At 44.5% G+C, this 21,325-nt stretch overlaps 1 protein-coding gene across 4 annotated transcripts in view; it reads right to left on the bottom strand.

The window, feature by feature from the left end:
* The window catches only part of ENPP2 (ectonucleotide pyrophosphatase/phosphodiesterase 2), a 105,114-nt gene extending 87,670 nt beyond the window's left edge, over positions 1-17,444 (bottom strand). For all 4 annotated transcript variants that reach the window (XM_032858424.1, XM_032858426.1, XM_032858425.1 and 1 more), the window contains exon 1: positions 17,181-17,444. In XM_032858424.1, the coding sequence (XP_032714315.1) occupies positions 17,181-17,429 (249 nt within the window). In that variant the 5' untranslated portion in view covers positions 17,430-17,444. The remainder of the gene's footprint in view (positions 1-17,180) is intronic.
* Positions 17,445-21,325: the final 3,881 nt, after the last annotated feature.

Genomic DNA, 21,325 nt, shown 5'->3' with positions numbered 1-21,325 from the left:
TGTGGGAGTGACTGCTTTGGGTACGAAGTTTTGTTTGGGGGTGATGAAAATATTCTAAAATTACACAGTGGTGATGTTTGCATATCTCCATGAAAGTAATAAAAATCACTGAAATGTACAGTTCAAAAGGATTGGTTTGGATGGTTTATGAATTATATCTCAAAAAATGCTGCTTAAAAAAAAGAGAGAGAGACAGAGAGAGCTAGTGAGATTATCCCTGCAGTGAAGCAAATTCCAAAGCATCTGGACCCACAGGAAAGGAACATTAACCCTGACCTTCAGCTCTCAGGTCAGTGCCTTCCAAGTTGTGTACAGAGTCACCTCAGTTACCCTCCAAACCTTTCAATTAACAGGGACAAGCATTTGAGTCGTGGTGTGGACCTATTTAAACCAGCCCCTGTGTGTGATGAAACCCTTCACATTCCTAAAAATAGGAGGATCTCTTTCGGACTACTTCAGTCTCGGTCATAATACTTTAATCAAGTTCCCTGTTTCCTTTTTACTTTAAAATAAAATGAAAACCCAGTTCTCGCCTACAGATCTCAAGGGGCTTGGATCTTAATGGCAACACACTGTAATCAGAGTTTGTGGGACAGTTGTGGGAATTCAAGAACAATGTCTTGGAACAACATGGACGGCCCTTGAGGACGTTATGCTCAGTGAAATAAGTCAGACAGAAAAGACAAACACGGAATGAACTCACTTAATGGCTGGAATCTAAAAAAAGCTCATACACCCAGAGGCGGGGGACGAGGAGTAGGCAAAATGGGTAAAGGGGGTCAAAAAGTACAAACTTCTAGATACAAAACGCATAAGTCATAGGAATATAATACACAGCATAGTGACAATAATAATACTGTATTGCATATCGGAAAGTCAACAAAAAGGTAGACCTTAAAAGTTCTCATCTCAATGAAAAGAATTCTCTAGCTATGTTTGCTGACAGATATTCACTAAACGTTTTGGGGTGATCATTTTGCAATGCATACCAATAGAGAATCATTCTGTTGGACACCTGAAATTACATAATGTTATATGTCAATTACACTTCAATTTTTAAAAATGCCTTGCATTTTTTAAATTTAAAAATTAATTAAATTTTTAACTTTAAAATTAAAAAAAAAAAAAAAAAAAAGCCCTAGAAGAAGAACCAAGGCCTGCTCACTCTTCCTACTTTGTGATCAGGAAAACCAGAAGTCAACTCATAGGCAAGATCACAGAGCTAACATACCTTTGACTGGGAGAGATCCCGGCAGCTCAGACATGGTGGAGGGAAAGGGGAAAGCAAGCATGTATGCATGATACCACACCTGGCATGGACCAGACGCTCCTTAAGTGATAGCTAGTAATTTCCTAGGTCTGCTCTTTGCCAGACAACGTACTAGAGACATTTTATATACATATGTATTGCCTTCTTTAACCTTCTTTAAAACTTTCACGGTATTGTTATTGTCAGTATATGAGAAAACAAGCTCAAGTATATCAGGAGACCTGCCCAAATTCAAGTACCGGTTAAATGGGGGACTCCTCTGTTCTCCATGATTTCCTAATGAGGATTATAAAACTGGCAAAATCTAGAAGGAATGGGAACGTTAACTATTTGCTGGGAGAAACCTGAGTCTATTCAAGTAGAGAATCTGATGAATGTTTGGTAAGTCTTAACACTTGATAATGTCTCCAGATTCAGAACATATCAGAAGCCACAGATTAACTTCTATTCTGGGCTGACTTAGTTCTCACCCAAAAAAAGGAATTGGTTGGAAGTGAGGAAGTGACTGACCATAACTGTGGGCGTCAAAACCATGTCATTTCAAGGTTCCCAGGAGATCAGAGAGAAGGCCCGTCATTGTCAGACAATTGCCCTCAACTTTGAGAACCCAGAGTTTTACAAATTCATATAATATTGATTCAAGGCAGATTTCACAAGCACTCACTACAACATAAGCTAACGGTTATCGCGAGTGTACGCTATGCCAGGGCTATGGGGATATTGACATAAAAAGCATGTTTTGACTGGGAGATGTGGAAGTCAACAGTTTGTTAAGCACACTCTGGTGAGTTCTGTCATAGAGGTATGCAACAGATATGTGAGGGGGACACTGAGAATTGGCTCACTCCATCTCTGTTCCACTCCACTCCCAGGGAGCCCTCTCGTCTTGCAGATTTTTTGTTGGAGGCATTATAGATGCAATTTACATATTCTGTCAATTATACTCCTGAGATTGTCTTTCTGCACAGGATATCTGAACGGCAGAATGGGACACGATCCATCTTCCTGCCCTTTTAGCTCTTCCTCCGATAACAATTTTTGTAAAAGAGAGCTGGGAGTTTTTGTTACCTGCAGGTTCTGTGGAAGTCAATGCTTGACCACAGCTCTCAATGACCTCATTTTACCCTGGGTTCCTTTCAAAGGCAATTACTCCCCAATCCAGGAGAGAGAAGTTCAGCTGAGCCTGGCACAGCCTGGACTCCCATCTGGATTGGGTTTACTTTGGATGTCTCGTTTCAGTACTTGAGAAAGGCTTTAGTAGGATGATGAGGAGTCCATGTTACCCAATCCCCTCATTAATTCACTCACTCATTAGCTTATTTAAACATTAATTGAGCCCTTAGTATGCATCAGGCATTAAGGACACAAAAGGAACAAGACAAAGCCTCTTCCCCAAGATCCCACACTCCAGTGGGAGAAGAAATGTGTCATAATGCCAGATAGTTGATAAGTGATAAGGAAAACAAAGCTGAGCTAGAGAACAAAGAGGAAAGGGGGCAGCTATTTTCAACTGGATGGTAATGAGGCCTTTCTGCAGAGAGGACATCTGAACAAAAATCTAGATAAAGTGAGGGAAGAACCATTTGATGGACTTAAGTAAGAGATGAAGCAATCCACTCTGGGTAGATCTAAAATATAGGCATAAAATGAGCTGACCTTATACCTCTTCTCCTAGCCTTACAGGTCTCTTATAATACTCTGTAAACAGAGGGCCACTGCAAAGTTGAAATACAATGACCTCAGCTTGCCAATAGAGCATTATGCAAGAGAATGCAGATGTTCTGAACCTTACAGCATCCCACTAAACTTCAGGGGCTCTAATGAGAGATGTTATACAACTTGGTAATTTCTAAAATACAGGGCTGTCAGGCTTAGTTAAGGTCATAACTCAGATGTTCACTAGCTGTGTGGCCTGAGTTAGGAAACCTCACTAGACCTCTGTTTCCAAATATTTAAAATGGGAGTGATACCAACACCTCCCTCACAGACTTGTTGTGGGGATTAAGTAAAAAGGCCCTTGTGACATTAATTGTTAATTATAACAGCTACCATCTATTGAGCACTTAGAATATGCCAGACATGGCTCAGAGATTCTCTCAACAGTCTTGGAAAGTACATATTGGTTTCTCTTTTTGACAGAGGCTCACAGAAGTTGAAGGAATTTGCCCAAGTTCATGCAAATTCACTCAAACTCAGGTCTGCCTAACCAGAGTATAGCTTCTAAGAACTTCTATTAACTCGTCTAGTTAATATAGAACATAGTCCACTATGCTTTGATACATTGAGTTTATTACTTTAAAAAAAAAAAAAAAGTCATCCAATCTCACATGTAGAGGGCAGTTGAGGGGTTTTTCTCTTGGTACTTTTAAGAGTTCAGATACAGGGGCGCCTGGGTGGCTCAGTCAATTAAGCATTGGACTCATGATCTCAGGGTTGTGGGACTGAGCCCCGCATCTGGCTCTGTATTCAGTGGGGAGTCTGCTTGAGATTCTCTCTCTCCCTCTGCCCCTTCCCTGCCACTCTCTCTCTATCTCTCTCTAAAATAAATAAGTTTTTTTTTTTTTTTTTTTAAAGTTCAGATACAGAACAGACTCTGTAAAGAACGGTTTCTCATTTTGGCACCAACTGCTGGTTGGAACGATTCTACCGATGCTTTCTTTTTGCATCCCCTGACCGAGTCAGCTGGTTTTGCATGCCTTCAAGGTTTGAAGCTGGCTGAGCTCAGTCACAGCTATGTAGCTGATGGCCTCAGGTCACAGAGCACTTTGCAAAAGATGCCGTTTTCTCCTTTTCCCAGTCTGCTCTCCCTTTCGGCTGCTGCTTCCCCTGCTTCCTGAGAATTGACCAAAATGCTCTAACTCTTATTTTTGCAGTTAATCTCATGTGACCTTACTATTGACAATGACCCAGTTGTTTTACCCAATGACAACACCGTTGATGAGATGCCAGCGGTAAGGCCAAAGATCGCCGCCTGACGGAGGTGGGAGCAAACTCTGTGTATTGGTTCCTCTCACTGCACACAACACATTCTAATCATAATAATGGCCCCAAGCGCAGTCACCGCTACCAGGAGCAAACCACGGGCCAAACATTTAACATAGGGGTCAGCACGCTCTCACTCGTTCTTCCATTTAGGCAGCAAATACTCTTTTAGGCAGAAAAGACACCAGCAATTAAGAAAAGAACCCGAAAGCCTGCTCGTGGAGCTTATATTTTGTTGGATGGAAAAGACATAAAATAGACAAATATGTCAATTAGTGTTAAGAGCCCTGAGTAAAGGATAAAACAGGATGGTGGGAATGATGCAAGACCACAGCCAGCCCTGGAACCGCACAAATAAAGCCATTCAGATTATCTGATTTTACAGATGAAGAGTTTGAGTAATTTGCCAAAAGTCATCCAAAAGTCATCCTTGTTAAAACAAGAATCTGCCATATTATGATAATGACAATCATAGATATAACAATGATTATAATAATTAACCACCCGTGAAGGTACTCTATAATGACCTTATATAATCGCATTACCTTCTACCATCGAGTCCGATTTTACGAGAGAAGAACCAAAAACAGCTACCCAGGAAGTGGTGGGGAAAGGATTTACACCTCGTCTGAATGGCTCAAAGTCCCTGATCTCTCCACCACACCTTGCCCTCTCTGTTGTGTTCATTCTGTCCAAAATTCTCCCTGAACCAAAAGTGTCTTGAGGACGGGGACTGTGTCTCCACCACCTCCTGAAAGTTCGCCAGCATCGAGCTGAAGCTCCTGCCTCTAGACTGGCCGCATTCCCCAGACAGAGAGAGAGAGGGCCGCCCACACAACCTTGCTTGGTAGCGTGTCCCCGTGTGCAATTAGCATGGCGGGCAATGCTACCCGTGAACCCCAGAGTGCCGGGGGACATTCGGAGCTCACGGTGCAGCGGCAGCTGGCTAGGCTCAGCCTAACGTCTTGGAAACACCTGCATTCCCAGGCAGACTTGTGTCCTGCATTGCCTTGCTTGCCTCTTTATTAGACTGGTGTTTGTTTAGGAATGAAAGGAATACACAAGTGGGAGGCACATGGCCTGCATTTTAATGAGGGCCGACCCTATGGAGTCAAGGACGCATTGTGAAGAATTCGAAGGGCATGCCAACTGGCAGCATCACGTCAGCTCCAGCCTGACAAGGCTTTCCTCAGCACCCGAGGTCGTGGTGCTCACAGCTGCGATTTGCACTTCCACGCGCCGTGTGGCCCACCCCTCGTCGATGACCACACTGGGTGAATGAATGATTTCCTTCGTGCGGTTCAAGCTGCTTTGTGGCAGTCCAACACAGCCAAATGGAAACACTCTGAGAGCAAGTATGATTCTTCTTTTGGTTATAATTTAGGGAAAAGTAGAGAGTTCTTAGAGTCAGGCGTGAACCTAGGTTCAACCTTCAGCACTGGCCCTTTCTGTGAAATGGCAGCAGGGTTGGCTGGGGCCTTCTCCTTCTGTCCTTCCCCAGCCTGGTCCCCGAGGCTGGAGTTCTCAAGAATTCTCTAGATCCCAGGGGAGTGCTAAGGCTCAACCTTAGAAAATACGGCCACTTTCTTGTCCCCACACACCCAAGACAGGCTGGGGAAACTCCAAACCCATGTTGCTGATGTCCGCGCACACGTACATCTCTTCACTGGAACAAGGCCTCCAGGAGCCTCGGCTGTGTCTTCAGTTACTTCACATTGACCAGCCATCAAGTGTCTGTACACAGCGTCGAAAATTTTTCCAGGCTTTTCAAGCCTGCCACTCCCATCCCTCTCAGGGAACAACTTCACCCGCTCATCTCCTCAATACATCAAGGCTATTCTAAGATGCTCAATACATCCTACCTACAAATTTTATTCCTAGTGATTCCACACAGAAAACTTGCTTTGGAGGGTGAGAATACTGGTAAAAACTGGGTTTTTTTTTTTCCTTGTTTTGGCCTAAGGATCAAATTATAGATTGAGGTGTTTCTTAGGAAAATTGCTTGTCTTGTGTTATTTAGGAAGGTCATTCCCTGGCAGGCTGACTACATTTTTAGTCAGTTTAGAGCCACTGGGAGTGGATGGTAAGACTATAAATAATCGGGGGTAATAGTAATAAGGGGTTTAGGATCCAGCGAGCTCGGGATGAACATCCTGTAACATCTCACAACACGCCTTCCCAAGGCAAACATGGCCAGCCAAGAACTAAAAGACAGGCTCAGACCAAAGACGTCTGTGCCAGTGAAGCTGGAAGAGCATCCTTCCTAGCTGTTATCCAGCCCTCAGGGGTAGCTATGCTAGGCAGGCTTCCTGGTTGAGGTGTTCTCAACCATGGCAAATGTTCCCAACTTTCCCAAACTCTTTTTAACCCCGAGTTTGAAATAATAGTCATTGGAACTAAAAATAACAGATGTTGCGTGGACTACATGCACTCTGCTAATTTCTTTTTAGACATCATCTCATTGAATCTGGGTAACAATCACAACTATAGGTACTATTATCATCTGTAAATTACAAGGGCAGAAACAGAGGTACAGAGAAATGACGGGGCGTAAACAGAGCCTGAGTGCTTGAACCATTACCCATCCCGTCTTCCTGGTCTCAGAGATGGATGACCTTTAATTGTTATCAAATCATAAATCATATTCTGCATTGTTACACCCATTTAAGACAGATGCAATCTAAAATCAGCCTTCGGATCAGCCATAGAAAGAGTAGAAGTTTTGAAATTCAGCAGACCTTTGTTCGGATTCGAAGAGCTGTGAGAAGCCCCCATCGCTTCATGTCAAAGGCACTCCTAAGAGCTGAGAGACATTGCTGAGTTATTGAACCTCCTGAGGCCTTCATTTTTTCTCATTCTAAAAATGAGAATATCAGTAAGTCCTTCAAAGGGTGGTTTTGAGCAGGTGCAGGCAATCTTTGTCTGTAAAGGGCCAGATCATAATATCTTCAGTCTTGCAGGCCACGCAGTGATCCTTCTTATAACTACCCAACTTGCTTTTATAGCATGAAAGCACACACAGACTCTCCAGAAACAAAGGGGTTTGGCTGTGTCCCAAGAAAATTTTATTTACCAAACAGGCAGCAGCCAGATTTGGCCTACAGGCTATAATTTGCCAGCCTCTGGTTTTGAAGATTACACGAGATAATGTATGTGCTCTGCATAATCTCCAGCATACAACAAGTCATCAAAAAAGATAGTATAATTATGGTTTCAGCATGAGATGACCAGTGCTTTCAACTTGGGTCAAAAAAAATTCCAACCTCAAAATCAAGTAAATTTAACATTGTTAGGAACTTCTGAAGTCTTACTTGGGTAAATGGGTAACTTTCATAGACTTTTTTGAAATGTTGAAAAATTACCAATACTCTACCCCTAACATCACTTTATAAGTAGGGCTGCTGGAGACCATCATCTTTTAGTATTTTCAATATTGAGGACACATTCACAGTAAAAAGGTATTCATTGATTATTTAAAATTGAAGTTTAACCAGAGAATCTTGGGGTTTTCTGTTGTTATTGTGGCCTGTTTTGGTTTGCTTGTTTTTTCCTAAATCTGACAAACTTACCTATGGACCTCTATGATTCCACAATTTGGGAGCCACTGGTCTTGTCCCATAACAAGAATAACCCAACACAGGCAACATTTTGTTCCTTCAGGGAGGAAAAGAATTACATTCTTATGGAATTATCCCCAAGGTTCAAAACTAATAAGTCCCCTGGGTAGAAGCCACTGAAACACTATGAGACAACCAGTGCTCTGCGCTCACGGGTGCCAAGAACAAGCTTAGGTCACCCAAGGAAAAAGTGCAATAATCTTGCATTTGTTCCTGCTGATTAAAGTCAAGCAGCTTCTGGAAACTGTGAGGCACCCCTCACGACAATCTGTTGAATTAATATCTGAGTGGTATTAATGATGGAAAAACCCAATTATATCCAACATGTCCAAATTTTGCAACTGGATTTGTCAGCAATCAAACTGTGCACTAAGAAAGCCCGGTTTGTCAGTAAACAAAGCTTCTGAGTGGAGAAGAAATATTCTGCACGCATAAACAAAGGCGCCTCAAGTCCTGATAAATATTTGATAATGAAGATGTGGGAGGAGTAGGTGCCTTAGGCATCAGATATTGTCCAACAAGTAGGATTATAAAATCTTTCTCAGGGGATTTAGAAATAAAAAAGAGGGAGAGAGAGAGAAATGTGACTCAACATGCCACAACCCATGTCTTTTCAAACTTTAAGACAAAAGATGGTATTTGACATGCCCACGAAGGTGAAAGTAACAAAGTATTTAGTATTTAGTATCAAAAGTTCTATGTTTGAGTTTCAGCTCTACCACATCTAACCTGTGTAACCTTGAATCTCTCTGAACCTCCAATTCCTATTCCTAAAACAGAGATATAAGAATTATCATCTCTTATGCTTTGGTCGGGGTCAAAGGAGATTGTGAATATGGAAATGCTTTGCTAACTAAGAACAGCAATACACTGTCATCTATCATTCCTGCAAATAACAGCAGAATCTCAGTAATAAATAAATAAATAACAGTGACTGAAGAGCAAAATAATAATAATGAGTGTTACTAGCTGAAACCATGATGGGGAATTAAGCACTCATGAAATCTGTACTAATTTAAGTCTGTATTAAGCCATAACAAAGTATCACATACCAAATGGCTTGAGTAACGGAAACTTATTAACTCCCAATGCTGGAGGCTGGAAGTCCAAAATCAAGGTGTTGGCAGGGTGGGTTCCCTCTACGGGCTGTGAGGGAGGGATCTGTTCCAGGACTCTCTTCTTGGCTTTGTAGATGGCCATATTCTCCCTGTGTTTCTTCCCTTCCTCTTCTCTCTATGTATATCTCTGTGTCAAATTTCCCCTTTATGTAAGGACACCAGTCCTGTTGGGTTAGGACTCACCCTGTTGATCTCACTTTACTTTGATTACCTCTGTAAAGACCCTGTGATGGTTAGTCTTATGTGACAATTGGATTGGGCTAAGGGATGACCCAATACTTGGTAAAACATTTCTGGGTATGTCTATGAGGATGTTTTTGGAAGAGATTAACATTTGGGTCAAATCGAATAAAGATCACCCTCACCAATGCATCACCCAATCCACTGAGGTCCTGAATAGAATAAAAAGGTGGAGGAAGGGCAAATTTGCCCCTTTTGCTTAAGCAGGGACATCCATCTTCTTCTTCTTCCCTCATACATCTATGCTCCTGATTCTCACACCTTTGGACTTAGACTGGGACTTACACCATCAGCCTCCCATTCTTTGTACTCAAACTAAATTACACCACCAGTTTTCCTGATTCTCCAGCTTGCAGACAACAGATCTTGGGACTTTTGGCCTCCATAATCATGTGAGCCATTTCTTACCTCCAAATAAGGTCAAATTCTGAGGTACTCAAGGGTTAGGATTTCACATGGGAGGTAAAGGAAAGGCACAATTCAACCCATGAAAACATCTTTCATTTATTTTGTTAAGAAGTACCAAACCGATTCACAGTGTTTCCTAATCAAGGCCTGCTTTTCAGATGAACACATTTCACTCTACAGTGGAGACCTACCTGTTTGCTGAATGTCTAAGATGATAAATTATTTACTCCAGAATAAGGATCTAAAGCCACGGCCATATACCTTCCCTAGACAACAAAATATTAGGTAGTGTCCTTCATTTTAGAGAATTATCTTTATCCTGTAACATACTTGTTATCATTTTTCCTTATATTTAGCATAGAAATAAAAATTAGTCACACTGATACTCACAGAGATGTTGAAGTTTTTAGATTTCAAACTCAGTTCTTTAAAAAATGTATTTATTGGTTATCTCTCACTTCTGCATCAAGCTTACTAACTGTTACCACCTCTCCAAATCAGAAGCTTTCATTAAATCTTTCTAAAACGTTAGTAAATATATACTCACATAAAAATTTAAAAATCTTGGGATGCCAGGGTGGCTCAGTTGGTTAAGCCGCTGCCTTCGGCTCAGATCATGATCCCAGGGTCCTGGGGATCGAGTCCCACGTCAGGCTTGTTGCTCAGCAAGGAACCTGCTTCTCTCTCTGCCTCTGCCTGCCATTCTGCCTGCCTGTGCTCTCTCTCTCTTCTCTCTCTCTCTCTCTCTCTGACAAATAAATAAATAAAATCTTAAAAATAAATAAATAAATAAATTTAAATGTCTTATATATTATATATCTATATAGCATGGAATAGGAATGAAGTTTTTTAAATTAAAATTAGGGCAGCCTGGGTGGCTACATCAGTTGAGTGCTTGACTCTTGATATGGGCGCAGGTCATGATCTCAAGGTCATGATCTCAGGTTTATGAGATCAAGACCCATGTCAGTGAGCCACTGTGGGGAGTCTGCTGGATATTCTCTCTCCTTCTCCCTTTGCCCCTCCCCCTGTACTTGTGCTTTCTCTGTCTCTATCTCTAAAATAAGTATGTAAATCTTTATAAACATTTTTAAAAATTAAAGTAAACTTTTTTTTTTTAATTCTTACTTTCTTAGCAACTTAGTATCCTTATTTTAGTCACAACCCGTCTTGTCATTAGAGAAATTATAAACATCCCATATAGAACAGATATGTGGGTGCATGGGGACCTGTCTCGGGGGTAATCATGACATCATTTGTGCTATCAAAAAAGTAGAAACAGCCTGATGTCCACCAAGAGAAGTTTGTTAAACAAATCATGAGACTGCAGAATGGAACACAATGCACCCATTGAAAATCACGTTTTTGAAAAACATAGAGTGTGATGGGATAATACTCTTGGTATATTATTAAGTCAAAAACAGGCTACAGAAGGATTCGCAGGATTTTAAGACTAAATGTGCATAAAAGCATAGGTGGGTGTTTACCCATGTGTTCATATGCTTATCTCCAGGTTTTGAGACTGTAGACAATTTTTTGTTTCTTCTGGATACTTTCCTTATTTTGCTTTTCCTACAAAATGCATGCATCCCTTATAGAATGAAAATAGGACTTTTTTAACAAGTGGAAATTTCCTTCTGAAAGGTTCTTGCCTTAGACCTAGCACCATTCATACCACAGGGTTACTGGATGTTTCATAGATGTCAGTACTGGACTTTTAGGGGATAACAGAAGGAGCCCAGGTACGTATAAAAATAATTAGGTACTCAACACTATAATTCAGCCTAGGATGCTAAAGGAAGCCTTGATGAAGGACTCAGCATTTGATTTAGGTCAAGCCTTGATGAAAAAAGGATCTTCTCAATGAGGTAAAGAGGTTGGGCAGAGGAGGGGTGTTCCTGACATAGGAAAGGGCGAAAGTAAACAAACATGCAGCAAAATGCCGAGTCTCCTCGGAGAGTAACAAATAGTTCAGTATGCTTCGTTTCTAGGGTTTCTAACAGGATGCCAGGGGACCAGGCAGGAATATTAAGTCAGGGGGATGAATGGTCAGAAAATTTATTGTTCCAGCTAAGACCCTTGGACAGTGAATGTGGGAATTCTCAAGAGCGACCAGGAGACAGCAGGCCAGCACTAGGACTGCTCAGGGAAACCAGGACCTTCTGGTGCCATACAAAGGCCCGGATCACAGCGGCCCTTAAATGCCAGGCTGAGATAGTGGAACTTCACACACAGAACCCTGGAATCTCGGAGTTGGAAAGAAATGTCAGTGCCCACCCAGCCCAGCCTCCTCTTGACAATATAGTTGACAAGAATAGTTACCTAGTGTTTGTTTTTGTTCAAATACCTCTGTGACAAAAATGCTCATTGCCTTGAAAGAGGTCTGTTGGAAAATTCCTCCTTGTATGGAGCTGAAATTTATCTCCCTGTATCTTCCACCCATTTGGCCCAGCTCTGCCATCTCAGAGAGACAAGCACAATGCTAATCGCCCTTCCACATGAGAGTGAAAGATGGAAGGACAGACATCAGACCCCTCTAAGTCTTCCCTTTGGCAGGCAGAGGTCCTGGGCCACCTTCTTACAGCATTCCCGCAGGTGGTCACTCTGCTTAATATCTCCTTTCGAGCTTCTGAATCGTTCTACTCTTGTCCTCTTCTCTCTTCCATGGGGTTGGGGCCATCATCCTCTCTTGTTTATGTTATCACAACCCCTCCCCTCCTCAACCATCCCTCCAGCCCATTGTCCATTCTGCAGCCTGAATGATCTTTCCGAAACTTAAAACTGATCGAGACTGTGCCTTGCTCACAGTGTTAATGATTCCCTTAATGAATCCCTCCCAGGGATCAACTACAGCTGCGCTACATGAAGGCCCAGCCCCTCCCCCCCCCCATCTCTTCTCTCTCTCATCCCCTCATCAATCTGTTCCCCCTGTCTCAGTTCAGCCTACTGAAGGCACTGTCTCCTATGTTTGGAAATCTCTTCCCTCCATCACTTGCACCTTGAGAACCCTGACTCATCCTAAATATCACTTCCTCTAAAAAGTCTACCTTGGTCCCACAAAGTCTGAACTAAATATCCCTTGTTAGGTGGTTCCACAGGGACCTAAGTTTCCCCTATAAAGCAAGTATCACACTGGATTTGAATCAGCTGCTTATTCTTCTAGTACCTTTGCTATATTCTGAACTCCATGAAAGCAAGTCTGTATTTTTTAGCACCATTATCAGCATCTGGCACAACAATTGGTGCATAATAAATGCTTTAAAAATGCTAATGGATTAATATGTATCAACCAGAACTAGAAACAATAGTTCTGATATGGTCTGCACAATACAAAGGTGAATGACTGTCACCCTCCTTGTTCTATATTCTATACCTTTTTAAATAAAACCTAACATTACTTTAGAGGCTACATCTCACTATTGATTCTGTTGTCAAATTCCTAAACCTTAATTGCACGAAGCCATGACTTTTATCTTTAACTTTCCCTCTCTGTCACTTCCTGCCCTCTGCCTCTCTAGCCCCTCCTTTCTTCCCCTCTCATTGTCCCTCTTCCTCTTCCTCTCTCTACTTCTCACTCCCCCACCCCTCTTCCTCTCACACAGATACACCCAATCCTTTGCAATTGACTTTTAGGACTCACGCACAATACATTTTATATCGATTTCTGCGTACATCCCCACAATGTAAAAAGCCAAAATAGACTCTAACTGATTATTAGTTTTTGGACTCCTAATCCTGATGCCTTTTTCTAAGCAAATGTGATCAATGTATTATGCCTTTATGGAGGTCAGTGATATTGAATAAAAGAGGGATAAGGACAGAGCCCAGAGCATACCAGCAAAGACATCCACCTGTTAATCCAGTAGCCTTTAACAAAGACACTCAACCAGGTCGTCATTTAGCCCACATGCCTCCTTCTAATCCAGAAGAAGAGGTAAGATCTGGGCCCTTCCTGAAATCAAGATTTTGAACTGACTGGTGATCATTAGGTATAGCCATATTCCAGGTGCCTTATTTTAGTAAAAATTTCCGAAACCTATTATCCCTCCTTAATACAAAATATGACCACGATCCAGAGAGAAAGTCACACAACTAGTGAGTGCCAGCGCAGGAATGTGAGCCCGGGTCCTGTGACTCAGGTTCAACACCACACATTACACTGGGATCCTCTCAAAAGAGAAAATATGCTTAATTGGATGTATGCAGTTTCCTGCTAATCACCACCTGCCCTCCCAAATATCTGTCCAATGAATTAACCCTTTGAGTAGAGATGCTTTTTTTTTTTTTTTTTTTAACCTTTGACTAGAGATTCTTAACCTGAGGTTCATGTCAACTCAAAGGAATCCAAGAGTGTGGACTTGCACGAACTTTCTTAGAGTTTACAGAAAGTGGCCTGTGCTGCATCTTGTCATTTTTGCTAAGAAGAGTCGGGTCCATCCAGATCTCGAAAGTACCACAGCTCTAACAAAAACAACTTGCAGTTTCAATAATTCTTTATAGAACCCATTCATCACTCACCTCTGTCTAGAGGTTCAGCCGCACATATTTCTCTCTTTGGAAAACCAAAGCTGCATTTTCTGCTCTCTAGTCTCCCCAAACTTCTACCACACTCGAGCCACACTTAACTTATCATCTGGTCCCTCCCAAGGCCTTGCAGACCTGGTATCAGAAGCAGCTTAACAGAAGACTCTCCTAAAAGCCCGCCCATCTTGGCCTTCAGGACCCTCTTTCCATGCCAGGTTCCAGCTGAAAAGGATTCCTTCGCCTTCACAAAGCCAAAGCAAACCTGCAAAAGGGTTTTCCAGCAGCTCTTCCTGGTCTTGAACAAGGTTAGGATAGATGCAGGGAGTAATCAGAGAAACTCAGAAGTTGAGATGTGGATTGGAGAGTGAGCTGGGAGACTTGGGGGATTATCTCAAATACCCAGAAAGTCTAAACCCTTCCTTTGTTAAAAAGTTGAAGACCATGCCTTTTCCTGATAATCACAGTTGACCTTAGCTCTTCATCCTCTACCATACTGTATTTGTAGATTGTATCTCTCTCATTCTATTCAAGGCCTGAACATAGTAGTCATGAAAAGAACTGCCCCAGAATTCAAACAAATTCACTCAGCATCCCAGTCGGGTCCAGGTTATCAGCTCCAAGGACACTAAGGAAAAAGTGCTGATCCCTGCCCTTGAGGAGTTCCCAGGCAGGTAGGAAACAGACAGATAAAGAGATATGTGAAAGAGGACTGCTAAATGCACTGACAGAAGGACTAGAGTAAGATCTGGAAGAATATGGGAGGGCCACCTCACCCATTCTGGAGGATGGGGAGCAGATGGTCTGGGTGGTTTCCAAGAGAAAGTTGCTCTCAGCTGATTCTTCAAGGAAAAATATAGACACAGACCCAAGAGAAGGGCAAGGAGGAAAGTCACGTTTCCTAAATAGTTTAGTATGTCTCAATTTGCAAGCAACGTGCATAAAATGTGGAGAGGAAGTAAAGGATAAGAGATGAGATTGTGGGGCAGGGTAAAAGGCAAGGCCTGGAAAAACCTGTGCACACGGACTCAACAGGAAATAAAGAGGAACCTACTGAAGACTGCAAAAAAGTATGATGATATTTACATTTTAGCAAGATCATTGGACATAGTGTGGTGGGTAAGATAGGATAGGTAGGACTGGCTCCCGAGTGGGAAACTGTGACCCAAATGGAATCGGGGAGGTACTGACTTCAACTAAGACAAGGCCCAGTAAGATGGAAACACAGGGACTGATATGAATTGTATGACGTGGGTAGAAGAGAGACTTGGTACAGTAGGGACTCGGAGACTGATCGGGTTGAATGAAACAGAGGCGGTCACTCAGGATGAGATTGGGATGCCCCACTTGGACCCTGGGCAGGCCATTTGAGTAGGGGCGAATGGAAGAGGAAGGAGCAGGCCCAGAAGGGGGAGGGAGAAGACAAACTCAGTTTAGAACACCTTGATCTGAGACCCCACACACCTAGAACCCCCCCTCCCGTCAAAGTGAAGATGTTCCTTATAAAAGATTGCTACTTAGGAGAAAGCTCAGACTAAGCCATGGGTTTGTACCTAATGGTTGCAGCCTTGGGAACCAATGAGATTTCCCAAGGGAGGAAAGGGGAAGAGAATGAAGAATTCTAGGGGTGCACCAGCACTGCTGAAGGGGAGACCTTTCGAGGTCTTCAGTTTTCACTGGGAAAGTCAGAGGGGATCCAGGACAGAGTCATGAGATAGAGAGGGGGCGGGGGAGAGGATAACCAACGGTTCAAAACCACGCAGAGAAGCCCGGAGAAAGCTGAACTTGCTCTAGGGCTCACAGAGGTCTTGGGTGGCCCTGCCCAAGCTTTGCACCTTCAAAGCCATGATAGAGGCCGGCCTGCTGACAAAGCCGACAAAGCAAAGCCGTCACTGGGCGGTGAGGGAATGAATGGAGACAGCCGGTGTCACCCACTCCCGAGAAGTTTGGTGTGGAAGGTGGAGGACAAAATGGAGATGGCGAGGAGCAGAAGTTCCAGTAACATCTAAGGGACTGAAGCGTGGAGAACCTCCCCGCCTCTGTGGCACTGTCGATAAACACACCAACAAACACCACGGCCGCTTCCCTCTCCGTCCTGCTGAGCTCCTGCTGAGCGCGAGAAAGGCTTTTGTTTTCATTCCCTTTATCAGGGAGAAATGGCTCTGGGCTTAACCTGTTAAAATGAAACCAGAGCGTGGCAGGGCAGCAACGGCAACCCTTTGACCCAGCGCTCGCGCCCGCACACCGGCTGTGCCCACCTGCTCTGTCTGCCCTGGGAGATGGCCAAGTCCGGATCAAAAGCACGCCTGCTCCGTGGAGACCCCAGGCTCCCTCAACTCCTATCCCAAATGAGCCGGATCCATTTGAAAGACCTGTTCAAATAGTTAAGTTCAAAGGGCCCAGAGACTGGCTTGCCCGGCTGCGTGCACGCCAATCAAATCTTTCCTTTGTGGAGCCCGGGAGGGGCCCCGGCCCTGCGGAAGGGGCTCCCTCCAGCTGCGAGATGATTCCCTTTCCTCTGGACACAAGTGTGGGATCCCAGAGAACATTACCGAAACAGATGGCTTTAAAAATCCCCATCCTTCCCACAAAGCCCTTGTGCAACAGGCAATAAACAAAACGCGGAACGTCCGGCGGCCCCGGGAGCACACGGCTCACAGCACCCTGAGCCGGGCCGCGGCCCGGGGAGCTTCCATCCGACACGGGTTCGAGCACTTGGGTGAACGGAGACTCGTCCACGACCCCTCTCCGCAAGTTCCATCGGCTCGTTTTCCAGAAACGAGGTACACAGTGTTTACAAACCCAAACATTCCCTGGCCACGAAAACTCGACCGAGTTAAGCTCTGCATCTTGCGCGCCTGGAAATTGCTCCAGCTGAGCGCACGGGAAAGCAGCCCTACAGGGACCGTTTTCCGGCAAATCTGGAGGCCCTTTGCAAGGTTTCCCGGGCGGACGGAACAGCGGCTCGGACTCGGGAGCCCCAGTAATGGAGGACGGGGAGAGAGAGCGGGGCGCCTACCGTACCCGATCCGCGCGGCGGGTCATGCTGCGGGCGTCTGGGCGCCTGGTCCCGGCCCCCGCGCTGCGGACGCGGCCTCTGCTGCGGGGCCGGCGGACCTGTGAGCTCTGCCCCGGGACGGCTGCCCCGGGCTGCTCTTGTTTGCACTGGGCCGTTTGCTTTTGGGATTTCTCCAATGCAGATGTAGTCAGGGGGCCGCTGTCCCGGGGGACAATGATTCCATTGGAAGCTGGCCTTTGACAAGACTCACACATGACCTTTGACTAAAATGGCTTTGGGGAAGGAAAAGTGTCCGGAGGCTGAAGACGGGGGCATCCAGGGCAGCCGTCCACATTCCCGCCCCCAACAGTGCCAAGTTAATTTTTCATCCCGTAATCTTTCAAGGAGAGTCTCCACGAGGTTTGATCTGCGATTCTATCTCGTTCGGTGGGATTCTTCCCCTGCTTCCAAAAGGATTTTGCTGCACGAGTTTCCTGCCGCGCTGCTGCTGAGTTCCCCGAATTAGCCTCTCCAGGTGAAACCTGGGGGGCGGTTTGCTGGAGAAGCGCCTCTAACGGTCTCCGGAATAATACCATTTCCCCCTCTCCTTTAGAGCATGCTACGGTTTACAAAGCGCTTTTCACAATCGTGCTGTCATTTGGCCTCAAACAATGCCGGGGAGGCTCTCCCATGCCTGCCATTTTACACACACAGAGAAACAAGAGCTCCAGAGAAATAAGGTCTTTACCCCAATCACCCAACCAGAAAGTGAAATCTCCGTCCTCTGAAATTGGCGGCCTGGCCACTTCCACAAAGCACCCACCTCCCTGCGGGTGGCCCAGAGCCGGAAGTCAGTTATGGCACAAACACACACACTGGAACACATAATTGTAGCATGTACTATATAGTCGTGGCCTCAACTATTTTCATTTTTGAATTACGCAAGGGTTGGAAATTGCTTTAGTATAATAGCTGTGATATCATACCCATATCATGATACCCACAGATGTCTCAAATTTATTGAGAACATATTTTTTAATTGTCTGGTTCCCCCTGCCCCCCTTTAGCAGCTGCTAAAAGGAGGTTAAGGGACCAGCCTGGCCACTTTGAGGTCTAGGTAAAAACCCAGGGTTCCTGAGGCTGCTACCAGAGGCCATCACTGGTGATGATCAGAGCCTGTTTCCCCTCTCTTTTCTGGGTCCTTCTAGACGATGGGATGGGGGTGTGGGATTGTGAGCAGAGCCCTGAACAAGGAGTCAGCATCCCACAATTTTACTGTGCAGAAAAGAGCTGTGATGCTGTGATGGTCTATAGCGATGGCCTGGAGACAGGTGGTATCGCTCTCATTTTTTTTTTTTTTCAGCTTAGGGAAGGGGAAAGTGGGTGATACTCACACTCATTTTGGAAGGACTCTAAGAAATCAGCCAGGAGGAGAAGAAGGAGAAGGACATCACTTGAGCCAGACACCAACACCTACAAAAGCTGTCCCAGTGCCTTGGGAGACTGAAAATAATTCCTGCAGGCACACGCATTGGGTGTGGGAGGCCGAGCTTCGAGAGGAGGGTGTGGGTTTGGACTCTGGCCAGGCACCTGTATCACTCCAGGGAATCTGGACATCATCCTGCCGTGCGGAATGGATAAATACAGCCAGCCTGGGTGATCAGCTCACATGAAAAGGATGCAGGAGCCACAGAGGTGTTCTACAATAAGAAAAAAAATCTCTATCAACCCAGCTTGGAAGTTAGGGGCCTTAGCGTCATCAGACACACGTGGTTTCCTCTTCCCAGCTACAAGAACAGGAGCAAGCTGTTCAACCGCACCGTGCCTCAGTTTTCTCATCAGTAAAATGGGGGTTATGGTATCTGCTATGAGAATGAAATGAAATTGGGTAGGGAAAACTCTTCCCTTTTCTTCCGATACACACACTCAATAAAAAGTAGCTCTTGTTGTATTTTATAGTACTTGGCTGTGTGCCTCCCGTGGAGAAACAAGGAGAAAGCAAGGATCTCCGTCCCTTCCAGTTCTCTCATTCCCTTCTCTCCACCACACTTTGGCCTTTGACTCATGAAGATTTGCCCTTTGTTCCCTCCTCTTGTTATCTCTCAGCTCTTCTACATGACTTCCTTAATAACAGTTTCAATCTTTCTCTCACTCCAAACTCAGAGTTTGTTCATTTCCTTGTCCTACACAACCGTCACACCCATCCGCCAGCAACCCCCAAGACGCAGTTATCTGCTAACACGGCACGTAGTCCCACGGTCATGTCCACTGCTACCACCATCTGCGTGTGGTCCGCAGCCTCGGCTGGGCACACACACCCATGCTTGAGATCTTTCCAAATGTCCCTGACCATCCCACCTCCCCAGTTACACAAAGTCACTCTTCCCACCCTTAGAACTCTGAGCTCACGTCCACCTGGCTCCCTTTGAGCAAACACCCTCCTCTCCCCCAGCAGAACACTGTAGATCTCAGGAGGGAACACCACTTCCTGTCTCTGCACCAGGAATCGTGTTTCCTGCCCTGGCTCCTTCACTCCCACCTCAGGGGCACCCCTCCCGCTGTGTGCTTTGGAATCCCCCTCTTCTCATTTCCTCTGGAACATTCTTTGATCAACCATCACCCTATCTTTCAGTTTCTTCTCTACTGATTTCATTAGTTCATTTATTCGGTAAATATTTACAAAACAACTATAACATGCAGTCACCACCTTTGATTCTGGGCATAAAAGGATAAATAAAACACCATAACCTATAAACACATTCAAGTCTCTTCCATACAATGAACTCCTTTTTCTCCTAATGGGATTTGAATATGTGCCTGTTCCTTATAATGAAAACAACAATGAACATAACACACATAAACACATACACACATACACACACACGCGCGCGTGCGCACACGTGCCCACTGCCTGGAACATATTTCTCATGAATCTTCTAAGGCCAGCTTTTTCTTTTAGAACCCAGCTGAAAGTCACCGCAAAGAGACCACCCTTGACTGGCCGATCTAATGAACCATCCTCTCCCTCAGGGTTGGCTGTTAATCTTTATTTACTTTTTATCATTTATTTCACATTGTAATGAGAGACTCCTCCGTTTGCTGGCTTGCCTATTTTCTGTTCCTTCCACTAGTCTGACCTCTATGAGGTCTGGGGTTCTTATTCACTGCTGTATTCCCAGTGTCCAGGATGTACCTGGTAGGTTCTCAGAAAACATCTGTTGAGTGTAAACTCGCAAGTGCCAGGACCATCGTTGCTCTGATCTTTAGTTTTTGTTTTTGTTTCATCTCCCTTGTACAGTCTACTGGTTTCCAGGGCTGATTGCAAACAGAATTCCCTGAGCAGCTTTAAAAATTTTGATGTTCAAAGCACCCTAACACCAGTTACTCCTAGGGTGAGACCCAGCTATCAGTTTTTGTAAGCTTTCCAGGCAATTCCGAGAGCCAACTTTAACACCACTATAACCTAACCTCTGCCTTAGACGCAGGTGTTGATCAATAAAGAAATGAATGGATGAATGAATATTGAAGGAATGGAGTCACGTAGCTCCTGCTTGTCTTGCAATCTCCTTCTTGCCGGTCTTCCCAAACAATGGGCTGTTATCCAGGCACATAAACCACCAGATACTCACCTGTGCTCTCATTTCTCCAAGCTTTCGCCTGCAGCTATGTCTACCTAGAACACCCAGATGCCATCTTGGCTACCTGCTGCTGGTCTCCCTGGTAAGATCTAGGTTTGGGTTCAATACTACCCTTCTCCCAGGTCATCCCAGTGCACCCACAGAGCTCTGAGCCTCCTCTCTTCTTGCATATATGTCTGTGAGGCAAGGCTTACCGCTGCCTGCTGTTGTGTCAGGACCCTTCTTGACTGGGGAGGGGTGACAGGCCTCCGTGTCTACTCCTGTGTAGCAGACTCCCCAGCCAGATATGGCTCTCCACAGACACTGTGGAATCAATTCACAGATTAACAGATCACACATGGATGAATTTTTAGAGAGATAAGCCCTAGGCTTACTTTTTATTTTTTGTTTTTGATTTTTGTTTTTTAAGAGCTATATTGAGTTATAAATCAGATAACATCACAATTCCTCAATTTAGATCATTCAACTCAGTGGTTTTCCAGATATTTACAGAATTCTAGAATATTCTAGAACAATCTATCTTAGATTCTAGA

Source organism: Lontra canadensis, unplaced genomic scaffold, assembly GCF_010015895.1.
Source record: "Lontra canadensis isolate GAN:19392208 unplaced genomic scaffold, GSC_riverotter_1.0 scaffold15, whole genome shotgun sequence".
NCBI classification, from domain to species: Eukaryota; Metazoa; Chordata; class Mammalia; order Carnivora; family Mustelidae; genus Lontra; species Lontra canadensis.
The sequence above is the reverse complement of the archived record's forward strand: the minus strand, read 5'-3'. Positions and strand labels throughout refer to the sequence as shown.